This window comes from Ahaetulla prasina, chromosome 2 (assembly GCF_028640845.1).
Source record: "Ahaetulla prasina isolate Xishuangbanna chromosome 2, ASM2864084v1, whole genome shotgun sequence".
Taxonomy (NCBI): Eukaryota; Metazoa; Chordata; class Lepidosauria; order Squamata; family Colubridae; genus Ahaetulla; species Ahaetulla prasina.
Window position 1 is genome coordinate 153,367,405 of NC_080540.1, and position 21,862 is coordinate 153,389,266.

General features: G+C 42.9%; 1 protein-coding gene across 1 annotated transcript in view; it reads left to right on the forward strand.

Moving 5' to 3' along the window:
• Positions 1–21,862, forward strand: part of CA10 (carbonic anhydrase 10) — a 240,888-nt gene that overhangs the window by 209,140 nt on the left and 9,886 nt on the right. The window contains exons 3-4 of the mRNA XM_058171880.1: positions 1,563–1,658; positions 5,253–5,325. Of these exons, the coding sequence (XP_058027863.1) occupies positions 1,563–1,658; positions 5,253–5,325 (169 nt within the window). The remainder of the gene's footprint in view (positions 1–1,562; positions 1,659–5,252; positions 5,326–21,862) is intronic.

Genomic DNA, 21,862 nt, shown 5'->3' on the forward strand with positions numbered 1-21,862 from the left:
ATTGGGTGGGAGAATGAGACTTCGTCGAAACGTCGCCAAGACACTTCCAATTTTACGCGGGAGAAAACCCGAATAACCAAAGACCTACATACAAACACCCGCGAAAACCTCAGAAAACAAATATATATATATTTGGTTATTCGGGTTTTCTCCCGCGTAAAATTGGAAGTATCTTGGTGACGTTTCGACGAAGTCTCATTCGTCATCTTCAGGCTTCAGCTTCGTGCTTCTGGGAGCAATGTGTGATTGCAGCTGTTTCTTCCTTTTTAAATGCTAGTGGGGGTTTGAACAGATTGGGTGGGAGCTTGGCTGTGCTCTAATTGGATGGGGGTTTTTTTGTGCTCTGATTGGCTGGGGATTGATTGGCCAGAAGCACGAAGCTGAAGCCTGAAGATGACGAATGAGACTTCGTCGAAACGTCGCCAAGACAGATCCCCTAACAACACTTGTGACCCAGAGTAAAAATACCATTTGGATATTTATTTTGGTCTTGCTTTGTAGGGTATATGGAAAAGATTATAATTTGTGTAGACGGTAATTACAGACAGTCCTCTGTATTTTTTTACATTATCAGATTATATTCCAAGAGGCTGAACATCAGTCCATTAGATTGTAAATCCAACCAAGTATAAAGAATATGCACAGTAGAGTTCTTACCTTATGTAAATGGCACATGTCTCATTGCAGGCATGCTGTAATTCACAGTCACTACACAAAGGAAAAACATTGCAAAATAAACATGATGAGATCAGGAAACAGACAGGACTGGGTAATGTCCAAAATGGTGTACAATCAGCCTCCCAACGTGTGACAGTGCTGCCAAGTATACATTTGCAGCGTGCCCTAAACTAATCCTTTCCCGCCTTCTGAGACTTTCTAGGTTGGAGTTGTGGACAGGTTTGTTGGTACCAACAGAAGTTTGTAAGGCAAAAGTTTGTAAAAAGAGGACTATCTGTGGGGCCTGTGAAATTGAAGAACGTACATCAAAGCACCTAGTGGATTACTTTGGCACGTGATATTGTGACACTCAGGTTCATATACTCGGAGGAATGTTGAATATGGCTTTGGAGGCTTTCTAGTGAGTTGTCTTGTGTGAATCTTCACAGTCTCCAACTCAAAATACCTATGGCTGGCACTGCCATTTCCTTTCTCTCCCAAGTGTGCAAGGATCCACTTTCAACTACCTTATCTCTGTGCAGAGCTTGGGATGCTAAAGGAAGGAAAGACATATTGCTGGATCATATGAATGCTTTTGCAGCAAAAGAGCCCTAACCTCTGTAGTAAATTCAGCATCTTAATGTGTTCAATCCATTCATTGACAGTTGAGAAGAGGAATAACTGATGCACTCCTATACAAGCCAGATGACCACAGTGATTATTAAAAGTATGTGGGCAGCAAAGCAATAATAGTAATAATAATAAATTACCATAAAATGTACAAACTTGATGGAAATCACATTGCAAACAGATATGCCCTTATAAAGAGGGTGTTTGTTGCTTTATAAGAGGAGAGTGGATTTGATTCTCCACTATTTACTCTTCATTTTCCCCTCTATCCTTAGGTTCAACTAATCCACTATAACCATGAGTTATATACAAATGTCACAGAAGCTGCAAAAAGTCCCAATGGCTTGGTGGTAGTTTCTATATTTATGAAAGTAAGTATAGTAAAATTTCATAAATGTTTAATTACATTCTGCTGGGTGATTTTAAGAAATTAAAAGCGTTGGTGCATAAATCCAGGAAGTCTAACTGCAGCCCTTTTCTACTTGGGACCCCCGATTGGGATTGATATTACAACTTCCAGATTCCCCCATCCAGCAAAGAACTTGTAATTCTATGGATTATTTACAGGATGGGGAAGACAACTTTGAAGATTCCCTGCATTTAAAAACTGCTGGTTCTTTGGGGATAACACAGTCATGCTTTAGGATTGAAAAGCAATGGTATCACCTTGGAGAGAGACACAAACATTACACAAATCCATTTCCATCTATCTGCAAATAATGCAGTAATATTTTATATTACTGTGTAATTGTGTTATTAATAATAATAATACTCTTCGGCAGATGCTCAGAAAACATCACAGATCTTTTGGGGGGCTTTTTTTCTTATCCCATTCTTGTGCTTTTGGGTTTCTTCCCTCCATAAATATTTCTAGAATAGACTGTACTTAGTTTGGTTTTTTTTTGCACAAAGGAGAGGGGTGTTACTCCCCAGTGAGCTATCCAATAGTCCCTGTACTAAATGATTCACATACATTGAGGTAAAGGCAGAGATAATATTTGGAAAGAATTTCTTTATGTCTGTTCCTTTATGGGATTTGTAGATTTGCGGTATCATTCACTTGGCACTAGAGAAATGGTCAGGGATAGTCAAAATTGTCAGAGACATGAAAGGAGAAGTAGAAGCAAAACTTCAGCCTGAAACACTGATGGAGTCCAATATTAGCAGTCCTCAGAATAGGTTGCCCAGCATAGAGAAGGCTATCTCATATTTCCTAAATCAATGTTATGCAGGTGGCAATATGTCACCTGTTATATTATTTAATAGGGGTGCATCTCACAACAATCTCCTTCCAAGAAGGCCTGTCACTCACTCCACCCCATGAAGAAGAGTTGGGGCTAACAGTTGAAATTGTACATGTGTGGTAGACACCCAGAGGGCACCATTTCTGGTTAAAATAACACAGCTTCTCCAGTCCACTCCAGGAGGTGCTTCAAAAGGGCTTTTTGTGCAAATTTTCATTCAAGTGTCACATCCTTCAAAGATTTGGTAGAATCCTTTTTTTTAGTAGCAGGCATGAATCTGGACACCTTGTTACGTGCAAAGAGCTTAATCCTTTCTTCCGACTGCATTTTTCACTAACTGGCCATTTTGCTTCTGGTATGGGATCTTAGAAGGGTATTGCTAACACCAGCCAAACGAGAGACATGGGGAGAGGTGCATTATAAAAGTGACAGGTAGAAGAAACTCTAAGCTGATTCTCCTCTGAGCTGCTGCCATTTTTATCTATTACAGCCAGTTAAAATTTCAGACCTAATACAGTAATGGAACTAAAAGGTAGTTTAGCTTTTACATTACAGCAGTTAGCTGATTTTTTTTTTTTTAATGTAACGGGGCAGAGAATAAAAGTCTACATAGGCCTTTGACTTCCCAAGGCATGGTAGGAACAAAGATAGCGCATTTGGCTGAAGATAGTTGTTGCATTTTGTATGATTATAAATCCTCATTGTAAAGGAGGATCACTGGTTGCTATAACCACTGAACCACATTCCTTATTTAAGGCTGGGGATAGCAAGGATGGTCTGCATGTCTCCATGCTCCAACCTTGATTATACTTTTTAACTTATTGGATGAGGTTAAAAATGCAGAACACATTTTTTTTTCTTCAACCACCACTTAAAAGGGTCATATACTATATGTCCAAATGATGATCTGATATGCCCAGGATAGGCAGAGCACACACACACAAAAAAACCAAATCTGTATTTGCTCTTTTTCTTCAATATCTCAGGAGGATGTTTCTTCGCTTTACAAAAACTTTGTATCACAATAAGTAAGTGCCCCTAGTTTACAAGAGAAATTAATCCAATAAAAAGGTCTCTTCTTTTCATACTGTAGAATGCATAAGAGTTTATTGAGCCGTGGTGGCACAGTGGTTAGAGTGCAGTACTGCAGGCTACTTCTGCTGACTGCCAGCTGCTTGCAATTTGGCAGTTTGAATTTCACCAGGCTCAAGGTTGACTCAGCCTTCCATCCTTCCAAGGTGGGTAAAATGAGGAACCAGATTGTTGGGGGCAATAGGCTGACTCTGTAAACCGCTTAGAGAGGGCTGTTAAACACTATAAAGCAGTATAGGTTTTATTGCTATTGCTATTTCAAATCCTGCCAAGCAGGATACGCGTCAGATAATAAAAGTAAAGAGGGAGGAAAAGGAATACAAAAAAAACAATGTAAGTGGGAATTGCATTCTGAAGACTTCCTTGGTGCATTTTTGTTCTGAATTATTCCCAGACTACATCTTGTATTTTGTTGTCAGCCAGTCCAAGCGCAAGAGTCAACCTGACAAGTGCAGGCTAATTAATTCATGGTCAGGTTCCACTCTGTAACCTTCACACTGTTTTGCCTTGAACTATCACTGCCATGTGTAAATGTAACCAAGCCTTGTTCTCAATGAAGGCAGAGAGCAGAGGACAAAGTATTTCGAAATGTTGCAGAAGAAACCACAAAAAAGCAGACGCACACCAACTCAAAGCAAGAGGACATGGGCTTAATTACTTTTCTTGAGTAGTATTTTAAGGTCGTGTTGATCTTTCCTGCATATTGGATGTGGAAGAATTTGCTGCTCTTGACTGGAGTGCAGGTTGATGCCCAGACTTCCTTCTCCTTACTAAATGCTCCAGCTAAAAATGGTTTTGAATCCACAGTTCATCCCACTATAACTGCACCATAGATGAGAATGCAGCATGCTGTGATTTGAGGCAGAAAGTGATACATCAAGCTGTGGTGATCACCAGAACAGACCAGGTTTTGCCTGGTGATACATCAAGCTGTGGTGATCACCAGAACAGACCAGGTTTTGCCTGGTGATATATCAAGCTGTGGTGATCACCAGAACAGACCAGGTTTTGCCTGGTGATACATCAATCTGTGGTGATCACCAGAACAGACCAGGTTTTGCCTGGTGATATATCAAGCTGTGGTGATCACCAGAACAGACCAGGTTTGGTCTGGTGATCACCAGAACAGACCAGGTTTTGCTCTGGATTTTTGCCTAAATGAGTCTAGAGTTTACTAGCCCACTCTATCTCTTTTCCCCAAAAAATGAGGCCAAGAGTTGTGATAGTTCATGACCAGTCTTGCCTAAATGGATTGAAAGGCATTCTTCATCTCCAGCATAACCATGTCAGATTATGCCTATTTTCCAACATTATTATTTAAATTTTCAGTTAAAACCAAAAACTAGGATGGCAAGAAGCTGATGCGACTCATGTTCAGAGTATTCAGAATACAGCTCCCTTTCCTTTCTGTTTTCTGTTTTCCATTCCTGCACTAACACAAAGTTGAACTGCCATTACTCATTTCATCTGATTGCAGTACATACACATTTTTGCTAATTCTGTAGTTGTCCCTTGATTTTCTTCCTCCTACACCCCGCCCCACCCCCACCCTGATCAATAGACATTTTCCAAAAATAAGAGGTTCGTGGTTATTACTTTTGTTTTGACAATGAATTCTTTCCACCGCAGGTTTCTGAATCATCAAATCCATTTTTAAATCGTATGCTTAACAGAGACACCATAACAAGAATAACGTATAAAAGTAAGTTTCTTTTTGACTCCACATCAGTGAATAATGGGACAATCTTTCAATATGTATATTTCAGATTGAAAGGAATTTCAAAAGTGAAAGATGATAAAAGCAACTCTCAGAATTGCTGTATATGCTTTATTCTATCAGGCAATTAATCACAGAGTTTTTAACGAGAAATTCAAGCATCTTCCAATTGTTTTGTGGAATTAATGAAACACATATTTTTTCTTAAATATCTGAATATTTATAAGGATTTTCCGTCTAAGCATTAGGAAGCAGTAATAGTTAAAACATGATTAAAGCATAGTAAAATATGCCATAATGAAAAAATAATGGCTGAGGTATTTTTAAAAAATCTGTGAGATACATAAAGCACAAGTAATCCATTTACTCAGTTCTTATTTAGGCTATAACTTGTGGCAAACTTATAATTGCTCTGAGTGTTTTCAACCATTCTGTTATTATACAGTTCATGTAAACTGAGATGCCAAATGCAACTGCTGACATTTCCTGAGATGTAAATGTCACCATTATCCTTTGTTAGTCAGGACCATGGACTCCTGCGTTCCATGTTCCATTAGCTGCATAAATTCCTTCTTCTACTGGGGTTTGCTAGCTATAGTTCATTTTAATACCCAAATTGGCAATTTATGGCTGTTGTTTTTCCTTGTGCCATTATTTCATATCAAGTTTGTAGGATGTTGGAATTGAGCTCGTTCCTTCTTTGGCCTTGGTTCGTAGTTTAGTTTATCCTTATTTCAAGTTGGAACTATTGACCAAGATATAGAGTGGGGGGACGGGACCTATTTCCCTCTGGCTGTGAGGCAGGGGCTTCTCTTACTGATCTTACACAGAGAGGCAGAAAGAGTTGTATTTTCATACAATACACAACTGACAGATGACCTGCTAGCTGATGCTGTAGAGTTTAATGTCAGAATAAAAACTTGTAAAATCAGTCCATGGTTAAATAGTACATTCATTATGAACAAGGGAATTATTCTTTTCCTGGCAAACTGATAGAGAGGTGAAATAGATAGTCACTGGAAGCAAAATGAGAAAAAAGGTATGCCATCAGAAAGGAGAAACAGCAGGGGTTGAAATCAACATGGGCTCCTACATTCTGGTTAAGAGTTCCCCTAAATCAGGGGTCTCCAACCTTGGCAACTTTAAGCCTGGTGAACTTCAACTCCCAGAATTTCCCAGCCAGCAAAGCTGCAAATTCTGGGAGTTGCAGTCCACCAGGCTTAAAGTTGCCAAGGTTGGAGACCCCTGCCCTAAATTACATTGCTGAAATTTACTGACAAAATCATAATATTTTTGTGAAAGGCCTATTTAGGGAAATAGATTACCAACAAGAGAAATATTCCCTGGAAGCTTTTATTACACACACAAAAAAAGTTTAACGAAGGGGGCAGGGAGTTCACCAGAAGAACCTCTTTTTTTTTTTTTTTTTTACATTTATATCCCGCCCTTCTCCGAAGACTCAGGGCGGCTTACAGTGTATAAGGCAATAGTCTCATTCTATTTGTATATTTTTACAAAGTCAACTTATTGCCCCCCCAACAATCTGGGTCCTCATTTTACCTACCTTATAAAGAGTGGAAGGCTGAGTCAACCTTGGGCCGGGCTTGAACCTGCAGTAATTGCAGGCTACTGTGTTCTAATAACAGGCTTCTTTACAGCCTGAGCTATCACGGCCCTTTTTTTAAACAAGTTCATTGATGGAAAAGTGAAATTGGAGCTGGCTTTCCTAACAGTGGTGGGAGGAGTAAAGCGTCAGCAGGGGGGATCCACCAATCTGGAGAAAACGCAGGACTATCTTCATGATCAGTGGTGGGATTCAAATAATTTAACAACTGGTTCTCTGCCCTAGTGACCGGCTGGGTGAGCGTGGCCATGGTGGGCGTGGCCAGGTAGTAGGCAGGACTCGGCCTCCTGCACCCCTCTGGGAGCAAAAATGGGAAGCCCCGTTTTGCACCTAGTAGGCCTCCCTGCAACCTCCTGGGAGCGAAAACGGGCCACAGGGGGACTCTCGGAAGGGGCGGGGCAGGAAGGGGTGGAGCCAGCAAACAATTTAACTACCAATTTGCCTGAACCAGCCCGAACTGACTGAATCTCACCACTGATCAAGCAGGGAAGCAGTTGAACTGTGGAAATGGCTTTTTTTAAGCCAGCTTTGTCTTTGACTGGTTTATAAACAGCAATCAAGTAGCGTAAGACTATGATGCAGAAAAGCCCTTAGGATCACTTTTCTGTACATCAAAGGCATATAGGAAATATAAGTCTCATCTTCCATCTAACTTAATGAAAACATAAAAGAATGTATAAAATGCATAAATGTATAAAACTACAAAGAATAGTGGCCATCTACTTAATAATTGTGCGATTCGCTTAAGGACCAACACACCCGGTCCCATGGGTGTTTTGATTCATGACCACAGTGACTTCGATTTCTGGTCCCAATTGCAGTCATAAGTTGAGGACTTCATGTATAAGTATTTTCAAGGCAAAAAAGCAATGCAGAAAGAGTTACGGAAAATAATTTTGCAACTGTCACGGATGATAGATTATAGCTTCATTGCAGGGGAAATTTAGTTTTGCTTCGTGTATCAAGAGGAATTCTGTATTGCTCTTAAGCAGCTGTCTTTCAAAAACTCATATTTAGGAACCTCATTTATACAGCTATTGCTTAGCTTCAGCTCTGAGAAAATCAAGGACTATCATTTACTTACTTGCTTTTAGAATAAATTGGGTGATACAATAAGAGTTGTACACTAATTGAAGAATAGTTCTAAAAGCATCACATTCACAAGAGTATGAATCAGACTAACAGTCAGACACGCTTGTGGAATTTCAACATGGATTTTTAAATTGAGTTTTCATTGCTTTAATAAGGATTCCAATTCAAACCATCCCCTGGATACACACACAGGCATACACAAAGGTATTCTCAATTATACGAAGGTATTGAAGTGACTATAAGTCATTGGAACTCCATTGACAGTTTTAAAGAATATTTGGTTTTGATTTTTTTAAAACTCAAGAATTGACAAACTAATTATTTTCTTTTTATAAGCATCTGAGTTGCATTTCTAGAAAAACCTCAAACCCAAGTTTTCTTCTGCATGTGTAAAACAATCTTTAGTTTACAGCCTTGATAGAAATATGAATGCATTTTCCAATTTTCAGTAAAATAAATGATTCTAATTACTGTATAACAGAATTTCATATATTTCCATAGATCTTTTAACCTTACGAATCAAAGTTTATCATTCCAGGGAGAAATCTCACACAGTAATCCAGATATTTTGGCTTAAAGTAAAAACATTTAGTTGAATACGCTTTGATGTGAACTACATTATTTTAGGCATGTTCTTGTTCTTATCTGTACTTACTGCATTAATGTTCCATTCGCCAACTCAAAATTAGTAGCTCAAATATGTTTTAAACCTTGTACTTCAAAAACAAATGTTCAGACAAATTACAGAGTGTAATGTATTACTGTAAGTTTTGGCGGGAGTTTTAGGCGGGAAGTATCTCGCTTCTGATTGGATACAGCCGCTGGCTGAAGTGTATATAAGGAGAGGTTTTTCTCCAGAGTTTTGCTGGGTCACACTATATTAAAGAGCTGTTGTCACTAACCTGGTCTCCTGCCTCGTCAATACCCAAACATAACATTGGCGACGAAGGTGGGATATTGAGGCAGAGCACCAGAACAGAGCTGAACTCACTACGAGAATCAAACCCAGCAAGGTGACGGCGAATGCAGCGATGACCGGCTACACGCCACCCACTCCGTTTGACCCTGCCCAGGAGACATGGGGAATATATGACCCGTTTGAAAGTTTCCTGGAGGCAAGCGAGCTACAGGAGTCTCCGACAACCGTAAACGGGCTTACTTCATAAGCCACTGTGGGTCCGCAGTCATCGCCGTCGCAGAAGCCCTAGCGGAGCCAACACCGCTACACTCCGTGTCGTGGCAGACCCTTCAGACCCTCCTGAAGAATCACTACGCACCAGCCCGTCCAAATCGTTCGGCGTGCGAGTTTGGGAGCGCAGGCAACAAGAAGGCGAGTCTATCAGCGACTACATGGCAGCCCTGAGACAAGCCTCCAAGCATTGCAGTACCGCGATCTGGACGAAGAGCTGCTGGAACAACTTATACGGGGTCAGAGACATCCGTTTGAGGAGGCGGTTGCTAGCCAAGAGCAACCTGACATTGGCAAACGCTCTGGGCGAAGCCAGAGCCCATGAGATGTCAACCATGCAGCAGACACCTTACAAAGCGACTCACGCCGATGGCGGGCGCAAAGCGAGCACAGTCCACCACGAAGAAACCTATCGTGAGTCAACCAGCGAAGAGGAGGAAGAAGTCCACTACACGGAAAATCGACAAGGAAGACCGGAGGAATGCGGAAGTTGCGGGCGACATCAGCGCCAAAGATGTAAGTTCAGGGCGCCATTTGCGGCGGTGTGAAAGGAAGGGCACCTGGCTCAAGTCTGCCGAGCACCCCAACCTTCCCGCCGAAAATTCAAATCGGCCAATCAGAGCGGCTCTGAGTCAGAGATGCAAACCCCACATTCCGAAATTTCAAACCAGCCAATCAGAGCGCGAGATCGGCGAGGCGACCAGCGATTGGCCAGGAAAGAAAGAGCGAAGTCAAACCGAATGACTGTTACCATAGACCACGCAGCTACCGCATCGAAGAAAAGATCTTCACAAACCCGACAATTGAAGGCGTACCGTGCCGACTGGAAGTAGACACAGGATCAGCTATCACAATCATGTCCTGGGACACTTTGTGAAAGCCTTGCCGCACATCGCAAAGCGCAAGCTACAGAAACAACGGCTCCGGGTGCAGGATTACCAGGGCAACGCATCCCTGTTCGAGGACAACGACCGTCGAGGTCAAATGCGGGACATACGAAAGACCCTGCCCATCACGTTAGTCGAGGAACCTTGCCAAGCTTGCTGGGGCTAGACTGGTTCAGGCGTTGGGAATGGGGTGACTGGCGTCCACGGACGGATGCAACCTGCAAAACGCCCTAATGGAGGAATTCGCAGGCGTATTCGAGGACCGTTTAGGCAAGTACAAGGGACCCCTATCTCCTTCAATTTAGACCCCAAATAGCTCCCATTAGGTTAAAGGCAAGGAGGGTTCCTTTTGCACTCAAACCTAAAATCGACAAAGAGTTAGATAAATTAGTCAGCCAGGGATACTAGTGCCAGTTGACCATGCCAAATGGGAGACGCCAATCGTCACCCTATAAAACCAGGCGGGTCCATAAAATTTGCGCTGATTACAAGGCTACCTTGAACAAAGCATTGCAAAAGCGCCTACCCAGTTCCAGTAGTGCAACACTTATTGCACTCACTAGGGCACGGACAAGTTTTCGCCAAATTAGACTTGGCACAAGCGTACCAACAGCTACCCGTAGATGCTAGCACAGCTGAAGCCCAGACCATTGTAACGCACCGGGTGCCTTTAAGTGCACCGGTTACAGTTCGGGGTGAGTGTGGCCCGGGGCTATTCAAAATTTGATGGAGCGGCTCCTACAAGGGTTACCGGAGTCGTACCCTATTTCGATGATGTGTTGGTATCAGGGAAGATTTAAGAGAACTGGGGAAGCGATTAAGGAAAGTTTTGGCCATTTTAGGTCGGCAGGATTAAAAGTCAAAGCAAGCAAGTGTCAGATAGGGGTCGAATCTGTTGAATTTTGGGCTATAGAATAGACAAAAGGATTCACCCACTGAGAGCAAAGTCAAGGCGATAAAGAGAGCCCCAGCACCCAAAAACAAGACAGAACTCCAGGCTTTCCTGGGTCTGGTAAACTTTTACGCCGTGTTTTTAAAAGACAAGGCAACCGTTGCTGAACCGCTGCATAAATTGCTTGGAAAAAACACTGCTTGGTCGTGGGGGAAGTCAGAGAATAAGGCATTTGAGGCAGTAAAAAGTTTGCTATCAAGCGATAGCCTGTTAATACAATACAACAACAGACTGCCGTTAGTATTGGTTTGTGATGCGTCCCCTATGGAGTAGGAGCGGTACTTAGCCACAGACTCCCAAACGGCACTGAAGCCCCTATAGCGTTCTATTCACGAACAATGTCCCCGGCTGAGAGGAATTACAGCCAGCTAGATAGGGAGGCTCTCGCAATAGTGTCAGGGGTGAAAAAATTTCACGAATACGTTTTTGGGAGAGACTTTGAAATTATCACTGACCACAGACCACTATTGGGATTACTGGCTGGCGACCGCCCAACGCCAGTGGCACTATCTCACCTAGACTGACCAGATGGACTATTTTTCTGGCCGCCTACTCTTACAAACTGCAGCATCGACCTGGAAAAGAGCTGGGGCATGCGGACGCATTGAGCAGATGCCCATTGCCCGGGGAAATCGAGGACCCTACTCCGGGCACCCCCGTTCTACTAATTGACTCTTGGGACTCTGGCCCAGTCACATCGCAGGAAGTGGCTCGGGCCTCCTACCGGGACGTTGTTTTAAGAACTGTAATCGGTTGGGTTCAAAGGGGATGGCCCGCTGCGCCGGGCGACCGTTTTAGAGAGTTTGTAAAGAAAAGAGGGGAATTGTCTGTGCAAGGGGGGTGCCTGCTCTGGGGGGATAGGGTGGTAGTTCAGAGAAGCTGAGAAAAAGTCCTGGAACTACTGCATGAGGTCACCCAGGAATTGTAAGGATGAAGGGCTAGCCAGGAGCTATGTTTGGTGGCCCCTAATGGACAGGAAATCGGTGACAGGGTTGGCGATGCCAGGTATGTCAGGAATCAGACCACTACCACCTCGGCCCCAGTGTTGGAGTGGGAGAAACCCCAAGGCCCTTGGTCCCGCATACACATTGATTTTGCCGGCCCTTCCACGGCCAAACATTTCTAATTGTGGTGGATGCATTCTCCAAATGGCTGGAGATCATCTAATGAAATCCACAACCGCGGGAGCTGTCATTGCAGCACTAAAACACCTTTTCGCCACGCACGGGCTGCGGACACCCTCGTGTCCGATAGCGACCCACAGTTCACCGCAGCATTATTTGAAGGGTACCTGGCTGAAGAGGGCATCCGACATGCCCTCTCAGCGCCGTTCCACCCTGCGTCGAGCGGCCTTGCTGAGCGTTTTGTTCGGTGCGAAGAAGCGCTATCACGAAGCGGCCCGGCGATTGGCAGGCACAGATCGGCGCATTCCTAACCGTCAACACAGGACCCCTGTGTGGCCACCGCCGCAGCCCAGCCGAGCTATTAATGGGCGGAAGCTACGGTGCCCGCTAGACCGGCTACACCGAACTACGTGCAGGGCGGGTTCAAAACAAAACCAGATAGAATCCGGGAATTAAACATAGGAGACTCAGTGTGGGCACATAATTACAGCGACGGCCCAAGCTGGAAGAGGGGATAGTCATAGACAAAGCGGGCCCCAAATCTTATCTAGTGGAAATAGGCGATGGCAGAGTTTGGGCGCCACATAGATCAATTAAGAAACAGATTGAGCGATAAGGCAGAATTAGGCGAGACCAGCCCTGACTATGATTTAATTAACCCCACAGCTGACTGGAGCCGAGAACAAACAGAAAGCGTAGAACCAAACAGAGACTTATCTGAGTCAGGCGAAGTCCAGCGACACCCTCCGGTCCCTCTAGAGGACAGCAGGTCCGAGCCGGCAAATAATCCAGGGCGGATGGCGGGAGGAGGAGCTCAGAGGAACGAAAAGCCCCTCCGGCAAGCTCGACTCAACTCCAGAAAGTGAACTGCGCAGGTCCGGGAGAGTCAGGAGACGCCCCACGTACCTGCGGGACTACGTAGAGAAGTAATATGCAAATATTGGCAAAGTGCCTTCTGGGAGGGGAGGAGTGTAATGTATTACTGTAAGTTTTGGCGGGAGTTTTAGGCGGGAAGTATCTCGCTTCTGATTGGATACAGCCGCTGGCTGAAGTGTATATAAGGAGAGGTTTTTCTCCAGAGTTTTGCTGGGTCACACTATATTAAAGAGCTGTTGTCACTAACCTGGTCTCCTGCCTCGTCAATACCCAAACATAACACAGACATTTGGAGATAAAGCACATTTAAAATATTTACTATGAGAGGTGTGCAGCTTTTATGCAGAACTTTAGAAATATTATTGGACGGAATAGAATGACAACTCAAAATATGCAATTATTTCTGACCAGAAGTATTGGATTTGTCCGAATACACACACACACACATACACACACACACATCTTCAGTTTTTAAAATCTTTATTTTGAAAATGGAATTTGATTATTAAACTCTGCCAACATAGGCTGAATGTCATCTGGTTGTGGCATTATACAGTATATGCAATATTGTGCAAAGAAATGGCAAGAGATGATGCATGAGTAATATTATAGATTGCAACTTTATGACTTTTTAAAAAAAATATAGGTACATATGAATCTCATATGAACCTCCATGCAATTCTTTCCCATCCTGTTCCACTAAAGACTACAAGAAGCTATATAAAACCAATAAACTACGTATATTACAAATGCTCACAAACTCAGAAATACTCCTAAAGCAGAAATGGTTTAAACCAGTGGTAGTCAACCTGGTCCCAAGCCATGAAGGGCTTTAAAGGTGACAATCTGCACCTTGAATTGCACCCGGAAGCAAATCGGTAGCCAGTGCACCTCCCGCAGGAGACGTGATACATGAGCACACCAGGGTCTCCACAAAACCATGCCAGCTGCTGCATTTTGCACCAACTGAAGCTTCTGGGTGCTGTTCAAGGACAGCCCCATGTAGAGCACATTGCAATAGTCAAGACGGGAAGTGACCTAGGGCATGAGTGACTGTGAGTAGGGATTGTTTACTGGATCCGTGCCCCTCCTGGTTGGTACTGGCCACACAGGAGGTGACACGAGGCTGGCTCTGGGGGATTACAAATGCTTCTTTGCAGGAGGGGGTCTTTCCTGCCTTGAAAGAGGCGGTGGTGAGACCTCTCCTCAAGAAGCCTTCCCTGGACCCAGCTGTTTTAGGAAATTACCGCCCAGTCTCCAATCTTCGCTTCACGGCGAAGGTTGTAGAGAGTGCGGTGGCATGTCAGCTACCCCAGTACCTGGATGAAGCTGTCTATCTAGACCCATTCCAGTCCGGCTTTCGGCCCGGATACAGTACGGAGACAGCTTTGGTCGCGCTAGTGGATGATCTCTGGAGGGCCAGGGACAAGGGTTATTCCTCTGCCCTGGTCCTATTAGACCTCTCAGCGGCTTTTGATACCATCGATCATGGTATCCTGCTGCGCCCGGTGGAGGGGTTGGGAGTGGGAGGCACCGTTTATCGGTGGTTCTCCTCCTACCTCTCTGACCGGACGCAGACGGTGTTGACAGGGGCAGAGATGGACTCCGAGGTGCCTCATGTGTGGGGTGCCGCAGGGATCGATTCTCTCACCCCTCCTGTTCAACATCTATATGAAGCCGCTGGGTGAGATCATCAGTGGTTTTGGGGTGAGATACCAACTGTACGCTGATGACACTCAGCTGTACTTTTCCACCCCGGGCCACCCCAGCAAAGCTGTCGAAGTGCTGTCCCGGTGTTTGGAAGCTGTACAGGTCTGGATGGGGAGGAACAGACTCAAACTTAATCCCTCCAAGACGGAGTGGCTGTGGATGCCGGCACCTCGGTACAGTCAGCTGCAGATGCGGCTGTCTGTCGAGGCGGTCGTTGGCCCGATGGAGAGTGCATAACTTGGGCGTGTTCCTGGATGGGCAGTTGTCCTTTGAAGATCATTTGACGACCGTCTCCAGGAGAGCTTTTTATCAGGTTCGCCTGATCTGCCAGTTGCGTCCCTTCCTGGACCGGGATGCCCTATGCACGGTCACTCATGCTCTCGTTACCTCTCGCTTGGACTACTGCAATGCTCTCTACATGGGGCTCCCCTTGAAGAGCACTCTGAGACTTCAGCTAGTCCAGAATGCATCTGCGCAGGTTATTGAGGGAGTGGTTTGGAGCTCCCACATAACACCTATCCTGCGCAACTGCACTTTCTACCTGTTGTTTTCCGGGTGCGCTTCAAGGTATTGGTTACCACCTTTAAAGTGCTCCATGGCTTAGGACCGGGCTACTTACGGGACCGTCTACTGCCGGCTTCTATCTCCCAGCGTCCGGTGTATTCCCACAGAGAGGGACTCCTCAGGGTGCCGTCAGCCAAACAATGTCAACTAGCAGCCCCCAGGGGGAGGGCCTTCTCTGTGGGGGCTCCTACCCTGTGGAACGAGCTTCCCCTTGGGCTACAACAACTACCTGACCTTAGGACCTTTCGCCGCGAACTTAAAACCTATTTATTTCGTATGGCTGGACTGGCCTGATTTTTAAATTTTAAATTTTAGTTGAATTTTGATGGGTTTTAAATGTCTGTAATTTTATAGGGTGTAATGTTTTTTTAAATTTTTATTATTATTATTATTATTATTATTATTATTATTATTATTATTATTATTATTATTATTATTATTATTATTATTATTATTATTGGTCCAGGAAAGGGCATAATTGGCGCACAGCTTGCAGTTGCGCAAAGGCCTTCCTGGCCAAAACCACCACCTGCTGTTCGAGCAGGAGTCGTGAATCCAGGAGAACCCCCAGATTATGTACAGGGTATGTTTGGGGTAGTGCCACCTCATCCAAGACCAAAGATGGAAATTCTCCCTGAGCCAACGAACCCCAAACCCAGAGCCACTCAGTCTCGGAAGGGTTAAGTTTCAATCCGTTGCTCCCCATCCAGCCCTAACAGCCTCCAGGCATTGCGAGAGAGAGGACACGGCATCACTTAACTCACCACGGGGCCGAGACATATAGTATCTTGCCCATATGCTATCTGCCTCCTCTCTGCCCCTTATTATACTATATTATTACTGCAGGGGAAGAATGGACCCCTTTGTGATGGAAGGGAATAGAATGTTGTGATTTGCTGTGTCGTTGATGATGATGTAATTGATTAATGTCTGCCTAAAAAAAGTTGTTTTGTTTCTAGGACGTATCTGAAGAACTATTTCTCCCTCCCTTCTTTTTATAATATGGGCTACCTTTCTTTCTTTCTTTCTTTCTTTCTTTCTTTCTTTCTTTCTTTATTTATTTATTTATTTATTTATTTTGTCAAACACAACAATATATATAAGTATAAGCATGAAATAACCACACAAATTGAATACAACCAAAGGGAACATTAGGACAGGAACGGTAGGCATGCTGGTGCTCTTATGCACGCCCCTTAGAACAATTGTAAACAATCATCTTGTTTAGAACAATGTGACAGGCTGTGAAGGAGGAAATCTTGAAGCCTACAGTGCTTTGTCTGCCTCCCAAAATGACGTTTCTGATTACCCCAGTCTGTATACAGGAAGAGTTGTAATCGCCCAGTTTGCGTTTCCCAACAGTTTCCCAAATAGTGCTGGTTACGGCATCTGCAGCCTCAATTGTCTTAAACTCCATGTTCATCACCAGATTGTGATGTAGTTTTTGCACCTTGTGTGAGTATTTCCATATTCTTAATATTAGCCTTGAAAATATGCACCCTCCATGCCAGTAGTTTTAAAGCTCTGATGTTATGACTCGTAGAAATCGTATCCTTCCTTTTGGTAGGAAAATGTACTGCGTATAATTATAATTAATCATACTGACAAATCGAATAGTGATGACCACCAACTACTCTAGGGATGTCCAACATTGGCAACTTTAAGACCTGTGGACTTTCTCTCCCAACTCTCAAAATTCTCCAGCCAACTATGAATCTATAAAGCTATGCTGGCTGGGGAATTCTGGGAGTCGAAATCCACAAGTCTTAAAATTGGCAAAGTTGGAGAGCCCTGGACTACACTAAAGGAAAACATTCCAAAAGGCAAGAAAATTGTGATGAGGTTAGTGACGGTTGCACTACCTGTGAATAATCTTTTCTAGCTCTAACAATGGCCTTATTGCTCTTGGCATTGACCATGGGAAGTGAGCAAGGGCTGGAGGGCAGCAGAAGATGAAGACCTGACTGCTTCCTCAAGTATTCGGGTCAAGAGGTTAGGTAAGCTTTGCTGCTGTTGATCGGTTCCTTTGTAAGTGAGGTTATTCTTTTATCCTTGAATGCCAGGATGTCCTACGCCCGTGGTTTTGTGTTTTAATCCTTGTACGTCACTCAGCGTGAGATGGTCATAAAAATCAAAGAAGGCCAAAGTTCAACTTCAAATGCAATTATCTTATTAAATGGTTAAAACTGCACTGATCTGCATTACTGCAGCCTTTCTACTTACTCTTTGCTTTAGAGATAGCTTAAGCTGAAATCCTTTAAGTGTCTTTGACATCACACCCCAGACAGTTTCGTATGCTAACTTTCAGGGGATCTGAACTGGCAACCTGTTATAGCCACAAACTACTTATCCAACCTTATTTGCCCAGCATGCTATGGAGCCTTTTTTTTTTTTTTTTTGGCTTGTCTGAATGCCTTGCCCTCATCAGCACCAGATGGAAGATACAGCAGGATCCTATTCGGAGAGAGAGGTCATCCCACTGGTCAGAAAGAACCAGAGATTTTATTGTGTGCCTTTTTCCATTGCCTTTTCTACACCAATTTAACGGCAGCCATTCCTTTAGGCTCTTCCTAACAAATCCCTCCAGAAATTGTTCACAATCCATCATTGGATAGTTTTAAGAAGAGTCTAGATGAGAGATATCAAACTGGCAGCCCACAGGCCAGATGCATCACGCACAGGCCACGTCCACCCCAGCTCCGCGAAGGCAAAAAATGGCGTGATACGTCATGCGATGGCAATGTGACGCGGCGAGTTTGACACCTGTGGTCTAGACAGTCACTTATCCGAAATACTATAGGTTCTCCTGCTTGAGCAGGGGGCTAGACTAGAAGTCCTCCAAGGCCCTTTCCAGTTCATTCATTCTATTCTATTTATTCTATTCTAAATCCCCAGTCTGGTATAAGGGAGAGCGGTTCGTTTCCTACTTGCTCCGTTTCTCTCTGCCACAATTTCCCTAAGATTGCACAGCAGTGGCTTTCCCTTTTATCGCATTTCCATTGCATTTTTGTTTTATGTTTATATCTTTACTGTATTTTGTTCAATTTTCCCCTGTTTTGGTTTTTAAGTTTAGCTTTTACAAATCATACTGTCTTTGTAGTATTTGGTTATTGTTTGTAGTATTTGGTTAATGTTTGGATTTTTTCCCCCTTGTTTATCATTGACCATAATACTTAATACATGCTATACCTTAATGCTTGTACCTGCTAAAGGAAATTAATCAGTCTGATACCAGTTATAGGTAGAGTCCAAAATAAACAGTTGATGTTTAAAAACAAGCTGTTTTTATAGAAACATGGGCCATCAAGAAAAATATAGGAATTGTGAAAACAAAGGACGGTTTGGCGTGTATTATTTTGATAGAGGGTAGATTTCTGTGCAGATCCCGTCTAATGACTTGGTGAATGTAATAGTGCAATTATGGGAGGGGAAAAGGTAAATATGAATAATATAGATAATTGCATAATGATCCTAATGGGTTATCAGTGCTTTCTGTGTAGTTAGTCCAATAAAAACAGTTACTGATTGTATCTTGCAAACCAACTCTCAGAAGTGACAAGAAAATTGGGCAAAGCCATGTGTTCTACCACTCAGAGATTTCATTACTGCAATTTGCAAGATGTGCTTTAAGTTCTCATTTTTTATTTTTTTTCCAGGGTGTTTTTTTTAAAATTTTTTTTAATGTTTTATGTGGTTTTTGTCCTTTTATGTTTTTATTTTAGGTGCTTTAGCATACTATAGGGGTTTTCTTTTTTTTCTTTTTGTTTTAAAACTTATCATATTCACTTTTTTCTTTTAAAGTATATTGCATTATAAGATAATCATAATTGATACATCGGTATAATGCATATATAACATTACACGTGCATATGTAACAGCCTTCAGGAAATTTTAATTATAACATGTTTAAAATGCAATTTTAACAATTGTAATAATTGCCAGAAATAATCATAAATAAAAATACTAAAGTATTTTAGTAATGAAACACCTTTTGAAGAAGCAATATAAAAATAATACCATAGATAAATGCTTTATATTTAAAAGACCAATTGAGTTTCCTATATTTCTAATTTAAGACTGTCAAACAACAGGGCAAAAGAATAAAATCCCTAGGATTTTGGGAAGCTGCTGCCAGTTGAGAGAAATGACAGCATTTAAAGCAGTGATCAGACCAAAGAGAAAATGCTTTCCTGCATTTTAAGAGAACCAACATTAAACATCAAAACTAGCTATGAGATTTATTTATTTCCTATCCCCTAATTTCTAAGATCGGACTTAATTGTTTTATTGACTGCAACTCTTTATGGGAAAGCACGGTCTTATGGCCGAACAGATGGAAAAGTCACATGACCGTGTAATAAATTTTTGCATGACTGTGCTCCCAGAATCCCTGTTTGTAATTTCATTTGTTAAATGGTTGCTGCCTCCATTTTAAGTAGCTTCGCTTAAGGACATAGGGAGACAGACAGAGAGGAAGACACTACTTTTTAAAATTTGAAGCACCTGATTTGGACTAAACACTTTGAGGCTGAGCATCACTCTCTATGCTTCATAAATAATGAACAGGGAAGAAGCGGAAAGAGAGAAGGAACTAGGATGAGACCGAAACCAGTCAACAATTGCAAAATAAATCTGTCTTTACTGATCTGAGTTGCCAAGACAGTTGAGATGCATTTGGTTAGTTCTAGCACTCTTCAGCACTACAGAAATGACTTTGCTCACCTATTAGGCTTGGAAATAAAAGTATCATGCTGAGTCTTCAGGCCAAAGATCTACTGCTGTAACCATGCATCCGGAACAGTAGGAGGCATGTCATCTATGACATGGATTGCCTGCCCATTTTTTTCCCATTGCCACAGTTCAGTCTCATCATCAGTGCAAAAACATTAATATTGTCATCCCTTCGGACTTAAATAAATGTCCCGTCAATCATTTTCTCCGAAAAGGTTTTCGACATCATGTCAGGCTCAAGAATAAGTGTGAGTGAGTTGCTCGAAAACAGGAGTTGCAAGTGACCGAGATCTGAGCCAAGAGGTCTTCCTTTCAGATCTAAAACTACCTGCAAAGAAAGGGAAGGGAAGTGAGACCGGAGCAATCTTTTAGCATCTGTGTAGTAGTGGCAGCTTTGGTAAACTCTGAATTGGTCTGTAAAATGAAAATATTGTTGCTGAGCAGCAGAACAGGAGGAATGGTCAATACTAGCCGACATCAGGTGAACAAAGACCCCCCCAGTGATCAATGGGAGGAATTTTCCTGCTGATACACTCCAACTGAGTTCTTGGGTTTTGTTTTAGAGCCTTCTTAATACTGGTGATTTGTTTATATTTGGCTCGGGATGTTGGGGGGTGGGAGTTTCCTTGTGTTCAGGGCAGGCTTGGTAATCATTTGAGATGAGGAGAAAGAGCACCAGGGTCATAAAATGTTGTACCTTGATGAACGTATCTTTTCTTTTATGTACCCTGAGAGCATATGCACCAAGACAAATTCCTTGTGTGTCCAATCACACTTGGCCAATAAAATTCTATTCTATTCTATTCTAAAAAGTGAACTACTTTCTAACGAATGTGGTATTACTTATCTACATAACAGGTACTTAAGTCACTTAATCTGTTAGCAGTTTGGTACTGTGGCTCTTGGCTGGAAGAAAAATTGTGCTTCTTCTCTAAATTTTTCCTAATCCATCCCAATTCCACAGCACCATTCCTCTGCATCTGTCTCACTTTCAAAATGCTGCTTCCAGGGTGCCAAGATCTGTCTCAGAAAGAGTTTCCCCCTGCTCTGGACAATTGGGGAATTCACCAGATTCTCTGAGGTCGGAAAGGAGCCCGTGCATTGCGACTGTTTCCTGTTGTGGCCCCTTTCTGTGAATTGTCATGACACGCAATCACATATGAACACACTTTCAGCCATGCTTGACTCACCTCAGGATTGAAAACCTAATTCTCTGAGGTTTTCAGGAAGAAGGACTTTTTTGACCAGGGGATACATCAGAGTCATCACTTGCAGATAGCATCAAGGGATTATTGTGAAGAGCCAATTCTACACTGAGCATGCAATTTTCTGGTGTGTCAGAGACTCAATGAAAAGAGCTTGGGATGAAAACCAGAGCAGAGGAGTATAGCTTACTCTTTAAATTTTGGGATAAGGGAAGCTCAATACTCATCCCTTTGTATCTCCCATTAAGAAGGCAGCAGCACCAAATGATACGAAAGGCAAAATCTCTTCTTGAAAACACTGAGAATTGCGGCCAGTTAGAACTGAATCGATGCCACCAGACAAGCAAACGATCTGGCCTGGCATAAGACAGATTCTGAATGAACTGAGGATTTAGGACACAGATTGCCACTAGAAGGGACAAAAACCCTTCAGTAGTGCCAATGGGCACACCAAATGGGATTCCCCTTGCAATTCATCTTTTCAAACTATCAGGGAGAAAAGCAGATTTTAGAAAACGATGGATGAAACAAACTTATAATGCGGATAGTTGCATTTTTTTCTAGAAGA